Source organism: Zalophus californianus, chromosome 3, assembly GCF_009762305.2.
Source record: "Zalophus californianus isolate mZalCal1 chromosome 3, mZalCal1.pri.v2, whole genome shotgun sequence".
Taxonomy (NCBI): domain Eukaryota; kingdom Metazoa; phylum Chordata; class Mammalia; order Carnivora; family Otariidae; genus Zalophus; species Zalophus californianus.
This window is the reverse complement of record NC_045597.1, coordinates 148326317-148346057: the sequence shown is the minus strand read 5'-3', so window position 1 is coordinate 148346057 and position 19741 is coordinate 148326317. Positions and strand designations below refer to the sequence as shown.

The window sequence follows — 19741 nt, the reverse complement described above, 5'->3', positions numbered from 1 at the left end:
TGGCACCATATGCTCAAGTTTATTGAAGAGACACAAGTTACACATTGGAAACTAAGCAGAACACTGTACCAGTTTCACTAACTCAAATCAAGTCAGCAAATGACAAATTTTAGAAGACACACGTTTTATGTCTCACCCAATGTGGGTGATCATAAGAGAAGCTAAACAAAGAAAATTACTGTGTTATTAGGTAGCAAATTAATTTGATATATATAGCTTTCAAGTTAGCTTAAGATATTTCAAAATGTTTCAAAACTAGTAGGGAATAGGTCATGTCCAGCCTGAAACAAAATGCAGAATGTACCTTTTAGGGGTAAATAACTTCATTTGTATATCCACAGCAGAATCCCTCTGTCCTACTAACCAAAATTCTAATAAATTTAAAACTCTGTTTAGATTAGGTTTACTAAATTAACAATGACTCTGAAAATTATCTAGGTTTGGTTACATTGTTATATTGCACTTGAGAACAATGACAACAAAAATCAAGGATTTGGTACCTCTCCCAAGAAGTTCATTACATATCAGAAATTATAATGAAATACAAGCATATATGCCTGGGGTTTATTGTTCAAATTAGCCTATCAACAAGTTAAAAGGGCTAGTCTCCAAAACACTGTGTATTATTTTATTTGCCATTTTTGATCCTATATTCAATTTCTGAATTTTATATTTTTTTATTTACCAAACTACCACATATACAAACTATCCAAGAGTACATACAAAATGACATTAAGATAGGTAATGGTCATACACATGTATTTCAAAAATGACTTATTCTTACCCAAGCTTGGCACTATGTTCTGCAACAAAGAAGTATCTATCAACTAATAGATTGTTTGCCTTATAAAAAGCAGCTGATCTATTATATACTGTACTTTTGCCACTTAAATCTCTCTTGGGGTCATCATTAACTATCAAAAGTCTTTCACAGCCCTCTTTTACTAATACTTTAATTTTCTTGTTATATGAAGTATTGATGGGAATTTACTATAAAGTAGTAGTTTCATAACAGGTAAAATTGTGGCACTGAAGTTTTAATTGTTTTATAATTCAGAATTATGAAGACCTATATCACAATAATAATAATAATAATAATAATTCATCACAAGAGAAAGGTAAAGGGGAAAAAAAAGAATATCCCTCGCACAAATGTTTCTCAAAATATCAATTCTGAAATAAATGCCTACATAAGAAATCGACAACAGTATCAATATTTCTTACCAATATTAAATGCTTTAAATACTATCTCACTCATATTTTTAAAAACTGATCAGATTATTAAAATTTTACACTCAAAATGGATTTTAATTCTCCATAAATCATAAACACAGTAGTATTTAAAATGTTTGAAAATTAAAACAGTTTTCATAGAACTACTGTTTGACATTTTAACCAAATACATTCACATGCTGCTTTAGGGTAAAAAGAATCCCAACATTTTCCCAAACATTTTCCTCAAAGTGTAAGCTTCCAAATAATTCTTCTACCACATTTTTGTAGAGATATACATTTTCATTTTTTAAAAGAAAATACTTACTGCTTAAAACTACATTTCATAAAAGGGAACTTAAAACATCATGCTTCCAACAACATCCTTCAGTCTCCCATACAAGATTATACACCTTGAGAGAGAGGCCATAAAAGTTTTAGAACAGACTGTGCAAAAGCAAACAGTAACTTTTTTTTTTAAAGAGTGAATTTCTATCCAACATATACTTTCAGGGATGACTACTATTAGGTGGGAAAACAGGTAGTGAAAGTTGTCAACTTAGTGACTGTTTGGTGGCAGACCCTAGGATAAAAATATTTTTTCTTAAAAAACTTTAGACTTACTGGTAATAAAAATACTTATTGCATATGACTAAGATCTTTTAAGCTACTAGTAAAATCTATACTACAAACCTATTAATTTTGAGATTCATTAAAGCTAAATACAGGGTCTTGTCATGTTCTAATGTATATAACTCACATTCCTCTGTTTTATGAATACATTCTAGCTTAGCCACTTGTGTAAGGAACTAGAACACAAGACATGGCAAGATAAATTTCAATTATTTTTAAAACATAGAAAAATATTCAATTATTTAAGGGAAATATTTATCACTGCCTAATGAGGACAGCAGTTAAAAACCTACTAAACTCTCAATTTCTAAAGCATAACACGATGTAATTGCACAAAAATAGGTATAATTAAGTCATTCCTAGACCTTGAGGAACTGTGAATAAATCACATATTCCTCTAGAAGAATCATCACCCTACAGGCATATAAAACTACAATGTGCCACCTGTGCAGTTTTTATATAAAAATCCTAAAAAAGTAATTTATGTTAATAAAACTACAAAAGTTTTAAAAGGCTCCCAATAACTTGAATTGCTTATAAAAGAACTTTTATACATTATTTTGATAGCTGAGACTGGTTTTACACATGATACCTTGCTTAAACTAAGGTAATATCCATGTGAGTAGCATCATGCTATTGTTAGAAGGACCAGCAAGCTATTTTAAGAATTTCAATTCCAAGCATTTCTCATGGGGTTGGGAGTTTGTAATTTCTAAAGATTCTTCACTGATCTTAGCCCATTCTCAGTTAAGTTTTGGAAATATAAGGAAGAATACATATATAGGAAGAAAATAAATTAATCCCAACTAAAAATTCTTGCTCTAAGAGCATACTACTAATAAGCAACTCTATCAAAGAACTACAGTCTTTTAACTTAAATGCTTTTTTTTGTATTGTAAATAGCCAGACTAAAACAATGGAATACATGGACTTTGGAAATGATTCCCAACTGCATATGGCTTTAAGCATGATGATGATTAGCGGAAATTTATCTATTACACAAAAGAGGCATTTTTGATCATAGAATTTTTAGTATAGGTTGGCTTAAAGGATTTGAAAGAGAACCTAAACATACAAATTAAAATGTAAGGAAATGGACTGTGGATTAAACAAAAATAAAAATATAATAGCACGTACCCAATTTTCATATTAAAAATACTGTATCTTTGTTATTACAAGAATTTGGATGGATCATGCTTTTTTTTTAAGTTCTACCACATAGGTAATATTAAAATCCAAGTTCATGCAGTTATAAAGTTAGTAGCTTAAAAATTCAACTGTAGTGTAATGTATATTAACAATAAGTTCCTGTACAAAAGATGTGGATCCTAAGGTCCACATATGGATTGCTTTAAAACAACAAAAGCAACAACAAACAAAATCAACATACAAAATCAGAAACAATAATTCTAGGAGGTACTATTTTATATAAAGTGGTAACTTAGGCACTACCTGTCTTATGTACATTGAAGAACCATCACTTGAAATTTTATTATTTAAATACCTAAAAACACAAGTCAGTGGGTGTGTATTACACGTACGTTTGAACTTAATTATTACAAAAAGGTTGACAAATATTGCTCTCGTTTTGTGGTTAGTACCAATGGGCACCATCAGCAGTAGAGTCTTGGAATTTTATTCCTCACGAAAGAAACTGAAACCTGCAATGAAGTCGGTAATTCTAATGGGTCAGGATGTAGCATAACTTAAAAATCACAGTTAAGTTTCTGAGTTTCCTTCACCATTTTCATGAGGTTGAAGCTGTTCCCTTTCTTGTTCTTCTTGAGGTGGCCGGACACGTTTAAAAAAGCCCATCTGTTAGTTGAAGAAAAACTAACATTACTGCCACATCAGTTAAGAAAATTAAAAGTACTAAGCGACTGTATTATCACTTAAAATTTGAGTGGCACTTGGTACAACTTTTCTCCCTTCAAATATACGGTGCTCATCATGCATCATTAAAATTTCCTTTCTTCCTTCTTTTCTATTCTTCCTTCTTTCCCTTCCTCCCTTACCCTTTTCTTCTGCTTCTCCTCCCCCACTGCTCTTCCTAAGTCCATTACTTACCCTGTACATTACAAATACCAAAACAGCCAGTAACAGCAATCCGGCTAGCACTGCTAAAATGATCACCCACACGGGCACAGGCATGGGTGCGGGCTGAATGCCCCAGGTGACATTAGTGGTAACCTGTTGGAGGAAGAAAGGTTTTGAGTTCACTGAATCACTCAACAAATGTCTGAATGCCTATTACATTTTGTTTTAATGGTATTCACATTTTCTTTTCTTGTGTATGATAATCTGTGATTATATATTTGGTACTGACAGCATGCATGTATGCACATAAAATTCCCAACAACAGGTTAACTTCAAGGTACCTCTGAAGTGATTTTTAAATAATCAAATCCAGCTTTGATGTACTGGTCCCATTTTTCATCCTCAAATTATAGATCTTTAAAATCTTTAGCTTTCACCTATTATAGTTAATTTCCAACTTTCTAACTTCGTGGGGAAAAATTCCCTAAATTCCCTCCCAGGAAATCTCTTACATAGGGATGCTAAAGTAAAAGGTCTACATTTAATAATTCTGGGGTGAGGGAATAAAATAATATTAAACTAGGTTAAAGGCCTATCAACTTTTAAATTATCAAAACAGTTAAGGTGTCATTATTTAAAATAAAATAAAAAAATATCTGTGGCATTGAACTAAGTGCATTTATTCCATTTCCCCAAATCAATGACTTACTACTGTGGAGTTGAAGATATCCTCAATTGGAAGGTTCTTATAAGGAAATTCAATGACGTTAAAAGAAGCAGATGACTTCAAAGAGTATGAATGATTCTGGTTTTCTTTCTGTATGGAAATAACAATGAAATGATTTCCAAGATGTGAGGCCTTTTGCATATCTTGGAGAAAATGGATAGACTGGTGAATGCTATTATCTACTTACATTCATAAAGGTCTCAGTCCACAGCAGGGACTTTACATACAGGATGGCACTCTTTCCTCTGTCTAGTCGCCCAACCTGACAGACAATCTTCAAGCACTCAGCAATTCCACAACCCTGCCAAAACAAATTCTTTACTTACAAGAAAAGGTCTTTCTATCATCTCTTCAACATATGAAAATTAGACATTTTATTTTATGTGAAGGCTAAAGAGATGATCCAGATTCTTTTGCCTTATAAGAATAATGTTTAAAATGAAAGGCTAATAGTGGAGTCTATGAATGCTTTTTGTTAAAAGGGGTTGGTTTTAGGGGTGCCTGGGTGGCTTAGTAGGTTAGGTGTCTGACTCGATCTCAGCTCAGATCTTGATCTTAGGGTTGTGAGGTCAAGCCCCATGTTGGGCTCCACACTGGGCATGGAGCCTACTTAAAAAAATAAATAAAATAAAAATAAAGGGGTTGGGTTTTTTTTTATTATTATTATGTTCAGTTAGCCAACATATAGTACATCATTAGTTTTTGATGTAGTGTTCAACGATTCGTTACTTGCATAAAGGGATTGGTTTTAATGTGATTTGTTATATAAGGATAAGATCTATAATATTAAAAGATGTTATTTTTATGGCCAGAAGTCAACATTCTTCTAGAACAATCTAAGATTCTAGAAGTCAACATTCTTCTAGAAGTTACTATTCTTAGGTAAACCCAGAGCATGATGACTATAGTAGGACATAAAAATCAGATCATTAATATGCCTATGGAAAAGAAAAAGAAACAGAATGAATCTTGAATAGCTAGTCCATGTCAGACCTGTAAGAATCAAGTGGCATGCTGATGGTCCTTGATACATTCAGTGTTTTTATCAGTAACTGGAAGGCAGACAAAGAAATCTGAGATGTGAGCCCTGGAACACTCTATAGATTTAAAGGTCTGGAAATGAGGATTAAGAGGTAGCTAGTTGCGATACATGAAGAACCAAGAGAGTAGTGTCTTAGAAGTGAATGAGGAGTGTTGCACAAAGAAAGAAGTGATGAACTGTGCCAAAAGTCACTGGGAGTTAAGGTGGATGAAAACTAAGAGGACCTATGGAATCTGGTGATGTGAATCTAACGGGTGCTCGCTAATGAATATAAACACTATGCTGGATTCCCCGCTAGGTGATCGTTTGCAGATCTGTTAAATTTCAAAACCTTAAATGATAAACCACTTTATAACATTATAGTCATTACACAGGCTGACTCAATAAAAGTTGATCATAATGCTAATTATTCTTGTAATATATTTTTGTTGAGGCCTTCAGGGTTTTTCTTACAATATTGCACTAAAGGCTCCAAGATTAAAATGAGGTCAAGAAAGAGGTCAGTTAGAGTACAGCCAGAAAAATAAACTGGGAATATAAATTACTTTTATTAATAATCTACAAAGATAGATCATTTGAAGAAAATCTGGCATTAATTTGACTAGGAACAAGGGAAGTTAGAGGAGTGAATAGTATAAAAATATATGTAGTTCTTCCAAGCACAGCTGTTGTTATTTTTGAAATGTTCTTTGGCATCAATTCTATAATCACGTATTTTCAAATGTTTAAAGTGCTTGTTGTTGAAGTGGCGCTTACCAAAGTGTGAACATCTCCTTCACTAAGGGTGAGATCTCGCTTGGTGATGAGATGGTTCCGGTCACCTTGCCCAGGAACTGTGTCATTCTTTTCAGTTTGTGAATTTGAGATCTAGGGTTACAGAGAGACTGGTGGTATATAATAGTGGAAACATTTTGCATTGACATTTTGGCATAAACTGTTATATGTGATTAAAACACGGTGACTAAAAATGTGTTAGGACAAATTTACCACTTGATATATGGCGGAAAGTAAGCACAGAGTCCTTAATATGTGGAAAGTTACCTCTGCCTAGCCAGGATTTTCTTGCACAGCTAGAGGGGAGACCGATAAAACACAGGAAACAGTCTGAAATTCCACGGTGCACATCTGTGATGAGTGTCAATCATGAGTATATATCATTTCAAAAGAACCTTTTGTTCTGTTTTCTTAACTTTCTTTAGTCCAAATTAGGCAATAGCTTCTTATCCAAATACGTGTGCTAGGATGGAGAGGACTATATCCAAAAGTATAGAATTCCACAAAATGACATTTTTCTAAGTCATGGAAGTCAAAAGAGCCAGAAGTCTTTTGACTTCCATGACTTAGAAAAATGTCATAGAATTTGTGGAATTCTATACTTTTGGTATAGAAAGTCAAGAAAACAGAACAAAAGGTTCTTGTGTCAGATCTTTTTCCAAAGACAAAAATTTCAACAGCAAAACACCCCTGACACAATATCATATGTGGATAAAGCACAATGCAATGGAACCAAAGTCAAACTGGGTCACTCCATAAATACATGATTCCTTAGGACTTCTCTGAGTAAGGAATTAATCCTTACTTGTTATACAAATAAACAATGTAATCCTTAGTGTACTGGTTATGAAGAAAAATATTTTTGTAGAGTGGGTTTGTGTATTAAAATAATTGTTTTATTTTGGGCACCTGGGTGGCTTAGTTGGTTAAGCGTCTGCCTTCAGCTCAGGTCATGATCCCAGGGTCCTGGCATCGAGTCCCGCATCAGGATCCCTGCTCAGCGGAGAGACTGCTTCTCCTTCTACCCCTCCCCCCTACTCAAGATCTCTCTCTCTCTCTCTCTCTCTCTCTCTCTCTCGGGGAAGTCTGGGTGGCTCAGTCGTTAAGCATCTGCCTTCGGCTCAGGTCATGATCCCAGGGTCCTGGGATCGAGCCCCCACATCGGGCTCCCTGCTCAGCGGGAAGCCTGCTTCTCCCTCTCCCACTCACGCTGCTTGTGTTCCCTCTCCCGCTGTGTCTCTCTCTGTCAAATAAATAAATAAAATCTTTAAAAATAAATGTTTTATTTCATGCATTTCTCTCATAGATTTAGAAAGAAAAGCATTAAATAACATCATAATAAAGAGTTGCTATTAAGCACATTACCTTAATTCTCAAAGGGTTGATCTCCATATCTGAAGTGCAGTTCATTGGCCCATCAATATCATATTGAAGGATGTATAACAAAGTGTTATTGTTATATTTGTAAGGCCACTGAAGATTTAACATCGCCTTGCTGAATGAACTTGGACCGTTGTTTCTCAGCTAACGAGGAAAAGAAAATGTAAATAATTTAAGCAAAAGTCTATTCCAGAATCCTCCTCCTACATCAACTTTAGGAATCATAAGCAAAGGATCTGAATAACAGCAGAGGTTCCATAGTTACTCTGATATTATAATATGATCACATTCGTCTCTAGTATAGGGCAGTCAGTATGTGTCAGGATAAAAATATAAACAAGAGGAAAATACAAAAAAGTTTTTGATGAAAGATGGCTTAGAAAATTTTCTTAAAATTTTGATGATCTGCTACAGGCACTTTCAATTTTTAGTTAGAACTGCAAAACATCCATATGAAAATACTCAACGATGACCTATTGCTTTTGTTCAAGTAGAACTAATTAGTTTTAGACAACAATTTGTATAAAGTGCATTCTTTAACCCCTTGAACCTACTTGTCTTAAAGAAAGGAAATTATGAATAGGGAAAAAAATTCAAAGAAATCTCTGATACATCCTTAAACAATGCAGAGTTTACATAATCATTAAAGAGACTTGTTTTTTATAAGTAGCCTATCTGTTCTTCTCTGTAAAGTCTCTCTACCATGTATCAGTTAAAGCTAACAACTGCAAACCTCATAGATGTGCTGGACAACTGGCCCGACATCTTCTTCAGTCTCGGGGTTCTCCTTATGCTCCCAGTTTGGAATTGGAAGAAAGATATGATCAGGACTTGAGACTCTAAACAATGACCAAAGAAAACCTACCATGAATACCAAAAATGATATGGTCAGTTCATTTTCAAAAGTACCCTGTAACCAAATGAATCAAATCAGACTAATTAAAAATATATATATTTAAAAGAAAAAAAGCCATATGTACATGTGAACATGCACATATACCTGCACAGAAACTACTCTTTATTGAATCTAATGTAACAGGTGAATTGGTAAATGAATTTGCATAAAAGTTCAACACACTTATTTTGTGCCTGCTGTTGCCACATCTGGTTTATTTCCAGAGAGTTACCAAATAAATATTTGGGGCTTTGGAATACACCTAGGACCTTATCTCTACAGAAGCTATAGCTCTAGTAAAACTACCATGATACTTGGAGGGATACTTCCCAAAAGAAGATACTGAGCCTCCTAGTTGCTTTTAAAAAGTAATTGCATTTTAAAAAGCAGTTTAAAACTCACAAGAATGAGACACTCAACTCAGTTATCATACTGACCCTCTTATCTCGACAGCAGCTAAGACAGCAAGGTCAACTCTGTAAGATACAACTGGGCTTACTTTGTCAAAGAGATTGGAGCTGAAAAAGAAAAAAATTATTTAGGCCTGAACTGAGCATGATCACCAACAAAGACATACAGAGGCAAATGCAGTGAAACTAAAAATGAACAAATTAAATGCAACAAAGAAAGGAAAAACTTACTAAAATAATTTTCATTAGCATTTAATTTCACGAAGACCAAATTTTACTTCTTTTACTTTTGTTTTATAAACTCAAAACTAACAATAAATTATTCTTATGCTAGAAATATTGATTTTAAAAATGGTATAATAAAAAATGAAAAACGTATTTTCTACAAAGATGTTCAATACAATTTGAAAAAAAATTAGAGGCAGGGATGCCTGGGTGGCTTAAGTGTCCAACTCTTGATTTCAGCTCAGGTCATGTTCTCATGGTAATGAGATAGAGCCCCACATTGGGCTCCATGCTCAGTGCAGAGTCTGCTTGAGATTCTTTCTCTCTCTCTTTGCCCCTCCCCCTGCTTGTCGGCACTCTCTCTCTCAAAATAAATAAAATCTTAAAAAAAAATGAGAGGCAACTTAAATGTCCACCAATAAGGAAATGGTTAAACATATAGAGATGTGTTCAGGTAAAAAAAGAATCTTATTCTGTAAAAGAAACTGATACAACATATAACAAAATATTCACAAGAGTATCTATGGGTTAATTATTATTTTCTTTCTATACGTTTCTAGATTTCCATATTTTTAGGTCTTACACATTAATATTTATACAAAACAATGAATATTATTTTATTTTTAAAAACAGTACAATCAACCTTTAAAACATTGTAAGTGAAATTTTAAAAATAAAATTTAAAAAATAAAAAATAAAATAATAAAAAATGATATAATCAAGTACTGAAATTTTAGCCTATTCTATTCCATAACATTTAGAATATGTTACATAATATATTTACGACAAATAACATTTCCTCAATAGTTACTATGAACTGAAAAAAGTTGTTTCTATACCTTTGGATCTGTAAATCGAATTTCACAGAAGTATCCATCTCTGATTGCTGGTGCACACTGAAACGAAGACCAGCTAGGAGCTAGAAGGGGAGGAAAGGATAGTAATGTTAATTAAAACAATGTCTAATCAGTGAAATTTACATTCCAATGTCCAAATAAAAAAGAGCTGTTCCAAGGGGTGCCTGGGTGGCTCAGTTGTTAAGCATCTGCCTTCGGCTCAGGTCATGATCCCAGGGTCCTGGGATCGAGCCCCGCGTCGGGCTCCCTGCTCAGCGGGAAGCCTGCTTCTCCCTCTCCCACTCCCGCTGCTTGTGTTCCCTCTCTTGCTATGTCTCTCTCTGTCAAATAAATAATAAACAAGATCTTTAAAAAAAAGTCATTCCAAAATAGGGTTTTTTTCTGAGCTTATAAAACTGAAAACACTCTAACAAAGATAATTAAATCTGATCTTCTATTGAATCTCTTTTATTTAAGATACATGGGCCAACCATAAAGGAGACTACTTAACAATTATTAACATAATTTTATCTCCTCATAATAATACCTAATATTAACTATAAAAAAATGCAAAAGTGAGTATCTGTTGATTGAATGAAGGTATAGCAATTCTGCACACTGATTTGGTGACAGGAAATTAACAACTGAACTTGTGTTAATGGAGCAGGAAGGAAGAATGAATGGGTTTAAAGAGAGAGAGAACCTGGCTACACAAGGCATGAGAGGTAGGGCTAGAACCAGAACTTCTCTACGTGTATCACAACTCCACTGACAACAATCATCCTAATTCCTGCAGGGGAAAATTGTTCTTAAAGAAAATAACTGAGCTAACAAGGTAAGAGAAAGCAGGCTTTTTGGGGATCATTTATGATACACAAAAATGAAACTTCTGGGGGACTTCATCAAACTGCCTCTCACTTTATAAAGCCTGGAGGGGGCCACCTGAAATAACTTGAAATTATCTACACTGGATGAGCTGTGAGTGAGAAGGCTAGAGAGAATGAGAACATAGAAAAATAGGTCCACTTGTTAATGAGACATTGTTAAATACATGTGGAAAAACTCAATTCAGGGTACTTTGTTCAAGTCCTCCTTCCTAAAAGACCATGCATTTAGAAATAATAATGACATTTAATGGAAAATATACCTGAAGAAATATATGCAACTTTTACTGAAACATATTTGACATATAACACGGTGTAAACTTAAGGCATAAAACATGTTGATTTGATACATTTATAAATTATAATATGATTGCCATTGTAGCTATAGTTAGCATCTCTATCATGTCACATAATTATCATTTCTATTTTATGGTGGGAATAAAAATCTGGTCTCTTAGCAAGATTAAAGATTTTTTTTTAGATTTTTATTTACTTATTTATCTGAGGGAGAGAGAGCATGGGCGTGGGAGCAGAGAGAGAGAGGGACAAGCAGACCCTACACTGAGTGCAAAGCCCAACACAGAGCCCGATCTCATGACCCTGAGATCATGACCTGAGCCAAAACCACAAGAGTCAGACACTTAACTGACTGAGCCACCCAGGCGCCCCCACAAGGCTGATGATTATAATAGAATATTGTTTATATTCACTATGCTGTGCATTAGATCTCTAAGACTTATTTTACTATTAGTTGCAAGTCTGTTCCTTTAAACAATATCTAACAGGAAAGATAAATATGGACTATGTAAAGCCCATATTACCACAGATCTTCAAATTACCAAAGTCTTTGTGCTATAATTAAATTTTATAGAAAAAGTAACAAGAAAAAAAAACATAAGATGAAATATACTCCCATTTTTCCTTGACACTAAAAATTCTCCAGATACATGTTTGTTTACTTTTAGAGCATTTCAGAAGCGACCCATTAAGTGCATCTTCTCAAGCTCCTGGGCTCCCTTCTCCACCTCAAGGGGAACCTGATCCAACTAAGATGCTCTTTGATTCAATCTGGGACAACAATATAGAGTTCTAAATTCATGAGATAATTCTACCACACTTAATAATGACAGTCTTGGTATTTGTCAGAATAGCTTTAAGGATTCATTAAAGCATTAGGTAAAAATATCAGAGTTACAATTTTAGTTCTTAGTTTAACCCATGTTCTCAATCCATTTAGCAAGCTGAAGGCAGTGTAAATACCACTTATTGAATACAGCGTAACAGCACAATCCATTATTTTATTACCTTAGTCAAAATCAAACTCTGCTAATCATTACATTCTAAATCAAAACCAACTTAAAGACACTATTCTGAAGTATCTTTTTAAAAAAATTTCTATGGAAAAATCCACAAAAAAAATTGTTTTCTTAAAAAAAAAATTCCACTTAGTTAAAATATCTTACTTGAGTTCCAGCCTTCATTGGGTTTCCAAGATCACATACCACCTGGCGGGTTTGGTTTTCTGTCTTAAATGCACAGGAAAGTCTTGCTAAGGCCTTTGATAGACCAAAAAAAAAAAAAAAAGATTGAAAGGAAAATAAATTAATGACCAAAAAAAAAATACACTATAAAATTCCCAGACAATATCATGCAGTTGGATAGTTAAGTTTCTTGTTTTAAAAATATATCCATCCATTTGAGCAAATGGGGGGTGAGTATGGGAGAAGCCAGAATTGTGTACAATTGCCACATATAAATGTAAAGGTATTTCTGAAAGATCCCTGAGGATCTAGATACATAACCTTATTACCCCTAACAAATTATTTGATGGACAGGCTAAGACACTTTATCTATCTGACCTTGTTTCAGGCACTTAGCTAGCAATTCTAAAAATGTACTATCAATGCATTATGCAAAGTATTAGGCTTGAAAGGAATTATGTAAGACAGGCACTCTACAGCCTAGCAATTTAGCCTTAAGTAGAATGGGTAAGCTTGTACTACACTAAATAGGGGAGTAGCTCATTAATGTTAATGAGACCTGTGAGTGCATTTTGATTTTTAAAGAGGCAGCTTGCTTACTTCACTATTGCGGACAACCCCGATGAAATCAGCCTGCGGCGGGATGGAAACGATGAGCTCAGCTTCATAGGCACCTTCTCCTTGATTCTGAGCCTTAACAATCAATGTCAGAGGATTGTCGTCCCCAATATGGATCTTCTTTTGATCACTACAAGTTAATACAAATCTAGACAATGAAAAAAAACTGCACAGGGAGAGCATGGCTGTTCAAAGAAACAAGAGAAGTACATAGCACTGACATGTTCAACAGTGTCTCAAGATATCTTAAGCCTATTTCACAGCTCAACAGAAAGTTGGAAATAGCACACTGGGTGCAAATCCAATGCTTCTCTCAGTAAAAAAAAGCATTAATGCCACTAATATATCACTACCAGTCGTATCTATTACTGAAGTAATTTTATATCTGTTTGTAGGTACTTATTAATTCCCTGATTCTAAAAGCTGAATTAATCACTGTCATGATTCTCAAAATATTCTTTAAAATTTATGTATCATAAAATACTAATCATATTCCTTTAGTTAACAGGGTATCTACAATGAAATATATCTTTAAGAGGATATAATGTTACTTTGTAACACTACTCATCCTGCATGGAAATAGATCTGTCAACCCAGGCAAGTAGTGAAAACAGTGCATATTTTTCTAAAGTTCAATACTGATAGTTTTACTACTACAGAAAATCATGAATTATCCTCCAGTATAACCAGTTCACATTAAAATATACTACTGCTTTCAATAGAAAAGTGTGTTCTTCCATTTAAATTTCTTGTTATACCGTTTATTGTTTGGAGCAAAACTTACCTATCTACAGAAACTTCCAATTTGGGTTTGCAGACGTTGTCTTCACCACAGTCAAGCAGAATATGGGCCTAGAAAAAAGCATTTTATTTTTTCTACATGAAAAAATACCAATATAGGACACATATGCAGTGTAAATCAATATAAATCAATGTGTATGTGGATGTATGTGAATATACATAAACACACATATATTTATATACACTTATCAATTTGTTTGCATACCCGAATGTAAAAAGTATCATGGTTGCTTTTTTTTTTTAAGATTTATTTATTTTAGAGAGAGAAAGGGCATGCACACACACGTGCAAGGGGCAGAGGGAGAGGGAGAGAAAGAATCCTCAAGCAGACTCCCCACCGAGCGCAGAGCCCAACACAGGACTCGATCCCAGGACCCTGAGATCATGACCTGAGCCGAAATCAAGAGGCAGATGCTCAACCGACTGAACCACCCAGGAGCCCCATGGCTGCTTATTTTTAAATAGGTCAGTATAGCTAGTCAAGAATGAAAAACAAGAAAAACATTCATAGGATATAATACAATTAGTTGGAACCTTTTAGTTCTATCTCAAATTAAGTTGTTATGATTCTGGAATGAAGTGTCATATAGAAGAGAAAGTACAGTCAAGAAATGAAGATTTTAAAAAAGAAGAAGAAAAGAAATGAGGATTCAGCATGAACCTGCTGCTGCTAGCTAAGTTGTGTGATCTTGGGCAAAACAAATTGCCCTTTTAGAATTTCTTGTTGCAGACTATGCCTCTGCCAACATCATGGAAATATGGCCACAGAGTGTAAAAGAATAAATAGCTATGGGTACACAGAAGCAATTCTGACAGGCACACCAAAGGGAACGGAAACTGGACAAAATGAATCCAGCATATACATAGCCATTTAGAAGGAGATGAAGGAAAAGGGACTAGAAGCACTGAAGTTAACCAATCCAGGATGGATGAAATAAGCAAAAACTTGAATTTTCTCCCCTTAGATCTGGAGGCTAGAGCAGAATGGAAAATCCAAAAGAGAGAAATAGTGGGAAGTAGAAGAGGAGGTTGGGCAGAATGTGAAAGAAGGAATCTAAAAATTTTTTAAATAAGAAAGAAGAAAAAGAGGAAGCCATTCTTGGTTTGTCTATTGTTAATATTCAAAAAGCTTCAAGCCCAGGGGCAGAAAAAAGAAGAGAGAAAATTTAAAGGGGAAAAATACTGAAAGACTTCCTCTTCCAAGTCACAAGGGATATGCAGCTACACAGAAAAAAATTACACGATACAGATCTTAACTGTCAATTTAACCGGAATGAAACAACAATATACATGAATTACTTAAATGACATAGATGTAATAAATAAGCACTTGCATATGTGTACACATATACTATTTTTTACAATTAAAATGTAAATCAAAGAAAACACAGATATAAAATTTGTTTACCAAAATAGTAAAATAGTATGAAAATACACTGGCACTTTGTTTTCCTTGAACTATTTTACTGTTCTATGTGTATGAAATATGACCCTGTCTTTCTCTGCATATAACTAAGTTCTGAGTGGCTTCAAATATCTCTGACCTGAAAATTCAGATTCCTTCCTCTACTTCTTTGACTAGAAACCCAACATTTTAAAAGCAATCCCTTAGGATATTTAAAAAGATGAACTGTAAGACTTTAAAAAAATTAATGTATAAAATTAGTGATAAATGGAGATAGTCCAATACCTGTCGACTAATGTTGGCAGGAGTGAACTGGTTAAGAATGGGTTGCAAGCCTGTTGCATCAGCAGCTGTTCTGTAATCCAACCGATACTCCATAAAAACAGTAATCGGAGTGAGTTTGTCTCTAAATTCGGATTCATCCTAGAAACAGAAAAGCTTCCAATCAATAATAACATCAATCTATTGACATCAAACTATCTAGAGAAATCTGTAAGTGTACAACACAAAGCCAGCCATATTCAACCCTGATCCAATTCTACCAAAACTCTGAAAAACTAGACTTATATGAGTATCTAAAAAGATTTGTTATTCAGTGAGAACCGTTAATCAATTTTTGTTTATAACAGAATACTTGATTCATACAAAAATATGCAAGGCATGTTAATAAAACAGTCACTCCACACCTAAAATAACTAGAACATTACCAATAATGCTTAAGGTTATATGTTCCCGTCTGGTTTCTTCCCTAGGCCTTCCTTCTCACAGGTAACCACATCCTAAATTTTAAGTACAATGTTCCCTTGTTTTCAGTATTTCACTATATTGTATATTTGTCCTTAAACATATATTTTTCAGTTTGCTTTTCCTTTTTTGTTTACTTCAAAGTGAGGCCATATGTATTCTGTGATTTGCTTTCTGTTCAACACAAGATTCATCCATGGTGTTAGAAAGAGCTGAAGTTAATTTTTACTGTTGAGTAGTATCTCATCATATATTAAATCCACAATATATTTATCCATTCTCCTGTCAAAGGTTATTTGGATTGTTTTGGGCTTTTTGTTTTCACTATTACAAAAAAACAAACAAACAATTCTACATAATGGCAAGTAGATTTCTGAGCTCTAGAAAATCATACCGTATTATTTTCCTAAGTCTTCACAACTTACACTGCCATCAGCAATGTGTAAAAATTCCATTAATTCGCATCTTCACCAATAAATAGGTATTGGCAGACTTTGTTTGAATGTAAGATGATGGTATTTGTTCATAGTTACATCTTGAAGCTTATTTATTTTTTTAAATTTTATTTTTTGTTTTATATTTTTTAATTTAAATTCAATTATTTAACATATAGTGTATTATTAGTTTCAGAGGTAAGTTCAGTTATTCATCAGTCTTATATAATACCCAGAACTAATTACATCACATGCCCTCCCTAATGTCCATCACCCAGTTACCCCATCCCCCACCATCTCCCCTCCAGCAACCCTCAGTTTGTTTCTATGATCAATACTTTTTTTTATAATTTTTTATTATGTTAATCACCATACATTACATCATTAGTTTTTGATGTAGTGTTCCATGATTCATTGTTTGTGCATAACACCCAGTGCTCCGCGCAGAATGTGCCCTCTTTAATACCCATCACCAGGCTAACCCATTCCCCCACCCTGATCAATATTCTCTTATGGTTTGTCTCCCTCTCTGAAATTCATCTTCTTTTATTTTTCCCTCCCTTCTCCTATGATTCTGTTTTGTTTCTTAAATCCCACATGAATGAGATCATATGATAACTGTCTTTCTCTGACTTATTTCACTTAGCATAATACCCTCTAGTTCCATCCACATCATTGCAAATGGCACAAGATTTCATTTTTTTTTTTTTTTTTTGATGCCTGAGTAGTATTCTGATATATACATAGACTTCATCTTCTTTATCTGTTCATCAGTCGACTGGCATTGGGGCTCTTTCCATAGTTTGGCTATCATGGACATTGCTGCTATAAACGTTGGGGTGCAGGTGCCCTTCAGATCACTACATTTATATCTTTGGGGTATATACCTAGTAGTGTTATTGCTGGGTCATACAGCAGCTCTATTTTCAACTTTTTGAGGAAACTCCACACTGTTTTCCAGAGTGGCTGCACCAGCTTGCATTCCCACCAACAATGTAAGAGGGTTCCCCTTTCTCTGCATCCTCGCCAAAATCTGTCATTTCCTGAGTGGTTAAATTTAGCCATTCTGACCAGCGTGAGATGGTATCTCATTGTAGTTTTGATTTGTATTTCCCTTATGCCGAATGTTATTGAGCTTCTTTTAATGTGTCTATTGGCCATTTGTGTGTCTTCTTTGCAGAAATTCATGATCCAATTCATGATCATGGAATGTTTTTCCATTTCTTTGTGTCTTCTTCAATTTCTTTCATGAGTGTTCTATAGTTTACTGAATACAGATACTTTGCCTCTTTGGGTAGGCTTAGTCTTAGATATCTTATGGTTTTGGGTGCAATTGTAAATGGGATCAACTCCTTAAATTCTCTTTCTTCTGCTCATTGTTAGTGTATAGAAATGCAACTGATTTCTGTGCATTGATTTTATATCCTGTCACTTTGCTGAATTCCTATATGAGTTCTAGCAATTTTGGGATAGAGTCTTTTGGGTTTTCCACATAGAATATCATGTCATCTGCAAAGAGGGAGAGTTTGACTTCTTCTTTGCCAATTTGGATGCCTTTTATTTCTTTTTGTTGAGGCTAGGACTTCTAGTACTATGTTGAACAGCAGTGGTGATAGTGGACATCCCTGTCATGTTCCTGACCTTGGGGGAAAAGCTATCAGTTTTTCCCCATTGGGAATGATATTCACTGTGGGCTTTCTGTATATGGCTTTTATGATATTGAGATATCTTCCCTCTATCCCTACACTGTGAAGAGTTAATCAGGAAAGGATGCTGTACTTTGTCAAATGCTTTTTCTGCATCTATTGAGATTATATGGTTCTTGTCCTTTCTTTTATTTATGTAGTGAATTTATTTATTTATTTATTTACATTGATTGGTTTGTGGATGCTGAACCACCCTTGTAGCCCAGGAATAAGTCCCACTTGGTTGTGGTGAATAATCCTTTTAATGTACTGTTGGATCCTATTGGCTAGTATCTTGGTGACAATTTCTGCATCCATGTTCATAAGGGATATTGGTCTGTAATTCTCCTTTTTGGTGGGGTCTTGGTCTGGTTTTGGGATCAAGGTAATGCCGGCCTCACAGAATGAGTTTGGAAGTTTTCCTTCCATTTCTATTTTTTGAAACAGCTTCAGAAGAATATGTATTAATTCTTCTTTAAATGTTTGGTAGAATCCTCCTGGGAAGCCATCTGGTCCTGGACTCCTGCTTGTTGGGAGATTTCTGATCACTGCTTCAATTTCCTTGCAGGTACAGTTCTGTTCAGGTTTTCCATTTCTTTCTGTTTCAGTTTTGATAGTTAATACATCTCTAGGAATGCATTCTATTTTTCCAGATTGCTTAATTTGTTGGCATATAGTTGCTCATAATATGTTCTTAAAATTGTATTTCTTTGGTGTTGGTTGTGATCTCTCCTCCTTCATTCATGATTATATTTGGGTCTTTTTTCGTTTTGATAAGTCTGGCTAGGGCTTGATCAATCTTATTAATTCTTTCAAAGAATCAACCCCTAGCTTCATTGATCTGTTCTACTGCTCTTTTGTTTTCTATTTCATTAATTTCTGCTCTAATACTTACTAATTCTCTTCTGCTGGGTTTAGGCTTTATTTGCTGTATTTTCTCCAGCTCCTTTAGGTGTAAGGTTAGGTTGTATATTTGAGACCTTTGTTGTTTCTTGAGAAAGGCTTGTATTGCTATATACTTGCCTCTTAGCATCCCAAGAATTTTAAACAGTTATGTTTTCATTTTCATTTATTTCCATATTTCTTTTAATTCTTCTTTAATTTCCTGGTTGACCCATTCATTCTTTGGTAGGATGCTCCTTAGCCTCCATTTATTTCAGTTCTCTCCAAATTTTCTCTTGTGATTGAGTTCAAATTTCTGTTCCTTTCTGGTCTGTTACTTTTGGGCTCTCTCTTCGCTTAAAGGATCCCCTTTAAGATTTCTTGCAGAGCTGGTTTGGTGATCACAAATTCTTTTAGTGTCTGTTTGTCCTGGAAGGTTTTTATCTCTCATTCTATTTGGAATGACAGCCTTGCCAGATAAAGTGTTCTTGGCTGCATGCTCTTCTCATTTAGCTCCTGAATATATCATGCCAGTCCTTTCTGGCCTGCCAGGTCTCTGTGGATAAGTCTGCTGCCAGTCTAATGTTTCTACCCTTGTAGGTTAAGGTTAAGGTTGTTTTTGCTCTTTGTCTCTGAG

General features: G+C 34.5%; 1 protein-coding gene across 2 annotated transcripts in view; it reads right to left on the bottom strand.

Moving 5' to 3' along the window:
* ITGAV (integrin subunit alpha V) overlaps positions 1 to 19741 on the bottom strand; it is a 95196-nt gene continuing 75455 nt past the window's right edge. For both annotated transcript variants that reach the window (XM_027588392.2, XM_027588393.2), the window contains exons 18-30: positions 15645 to 15782; positions 13939 to 14006; positions 13137 to 13284; positions 12519 to 12611; positions 10175 to 10254; positions 9138 to 9218; positions 8539 to 8644; positions 7791 to 7949; positions 6408 to 6518; positions 4797 to 4910; positions 4592 to 4699; positions 3913 to 4035; positions 1 to 3660 (exon numbers count right to left, since the gene is read on the bottom strand). In XM_027588392.2, coding sequence (XP_027444193.2) covers positions 3565 to 3660; positions 3913 to 4035; positions 4592 to 4699; positions 4797 to 4910; positions 6408 to 6518; positions 7791 to 7949; positions 8539 to 8644; positions 9138 to 9218; positions 10175 to 10254; positions 12519 to 12611; positions 13137 to 13284; positions 13939 to 14006; positions 15645 to 15782 — 1425 coding nt within the window. In that variant the 3' untranslated portion in view covers positions 1 to 3564. The remainder of the gene's footprint in view (positions 3661 to 3912; positions 4036 to 4591; positions 4700 to 4796; positions 4911 to 6407; positions 6519 to 7790; positions 7950 to 8538; positions 8645 to 9137; positions 9219 to 10174; positions 10255 to 12518; positions 12612 to 13136; positions 13285 to 13938; positions 14007 to 15644; positions 15783 to 19741) is intronic.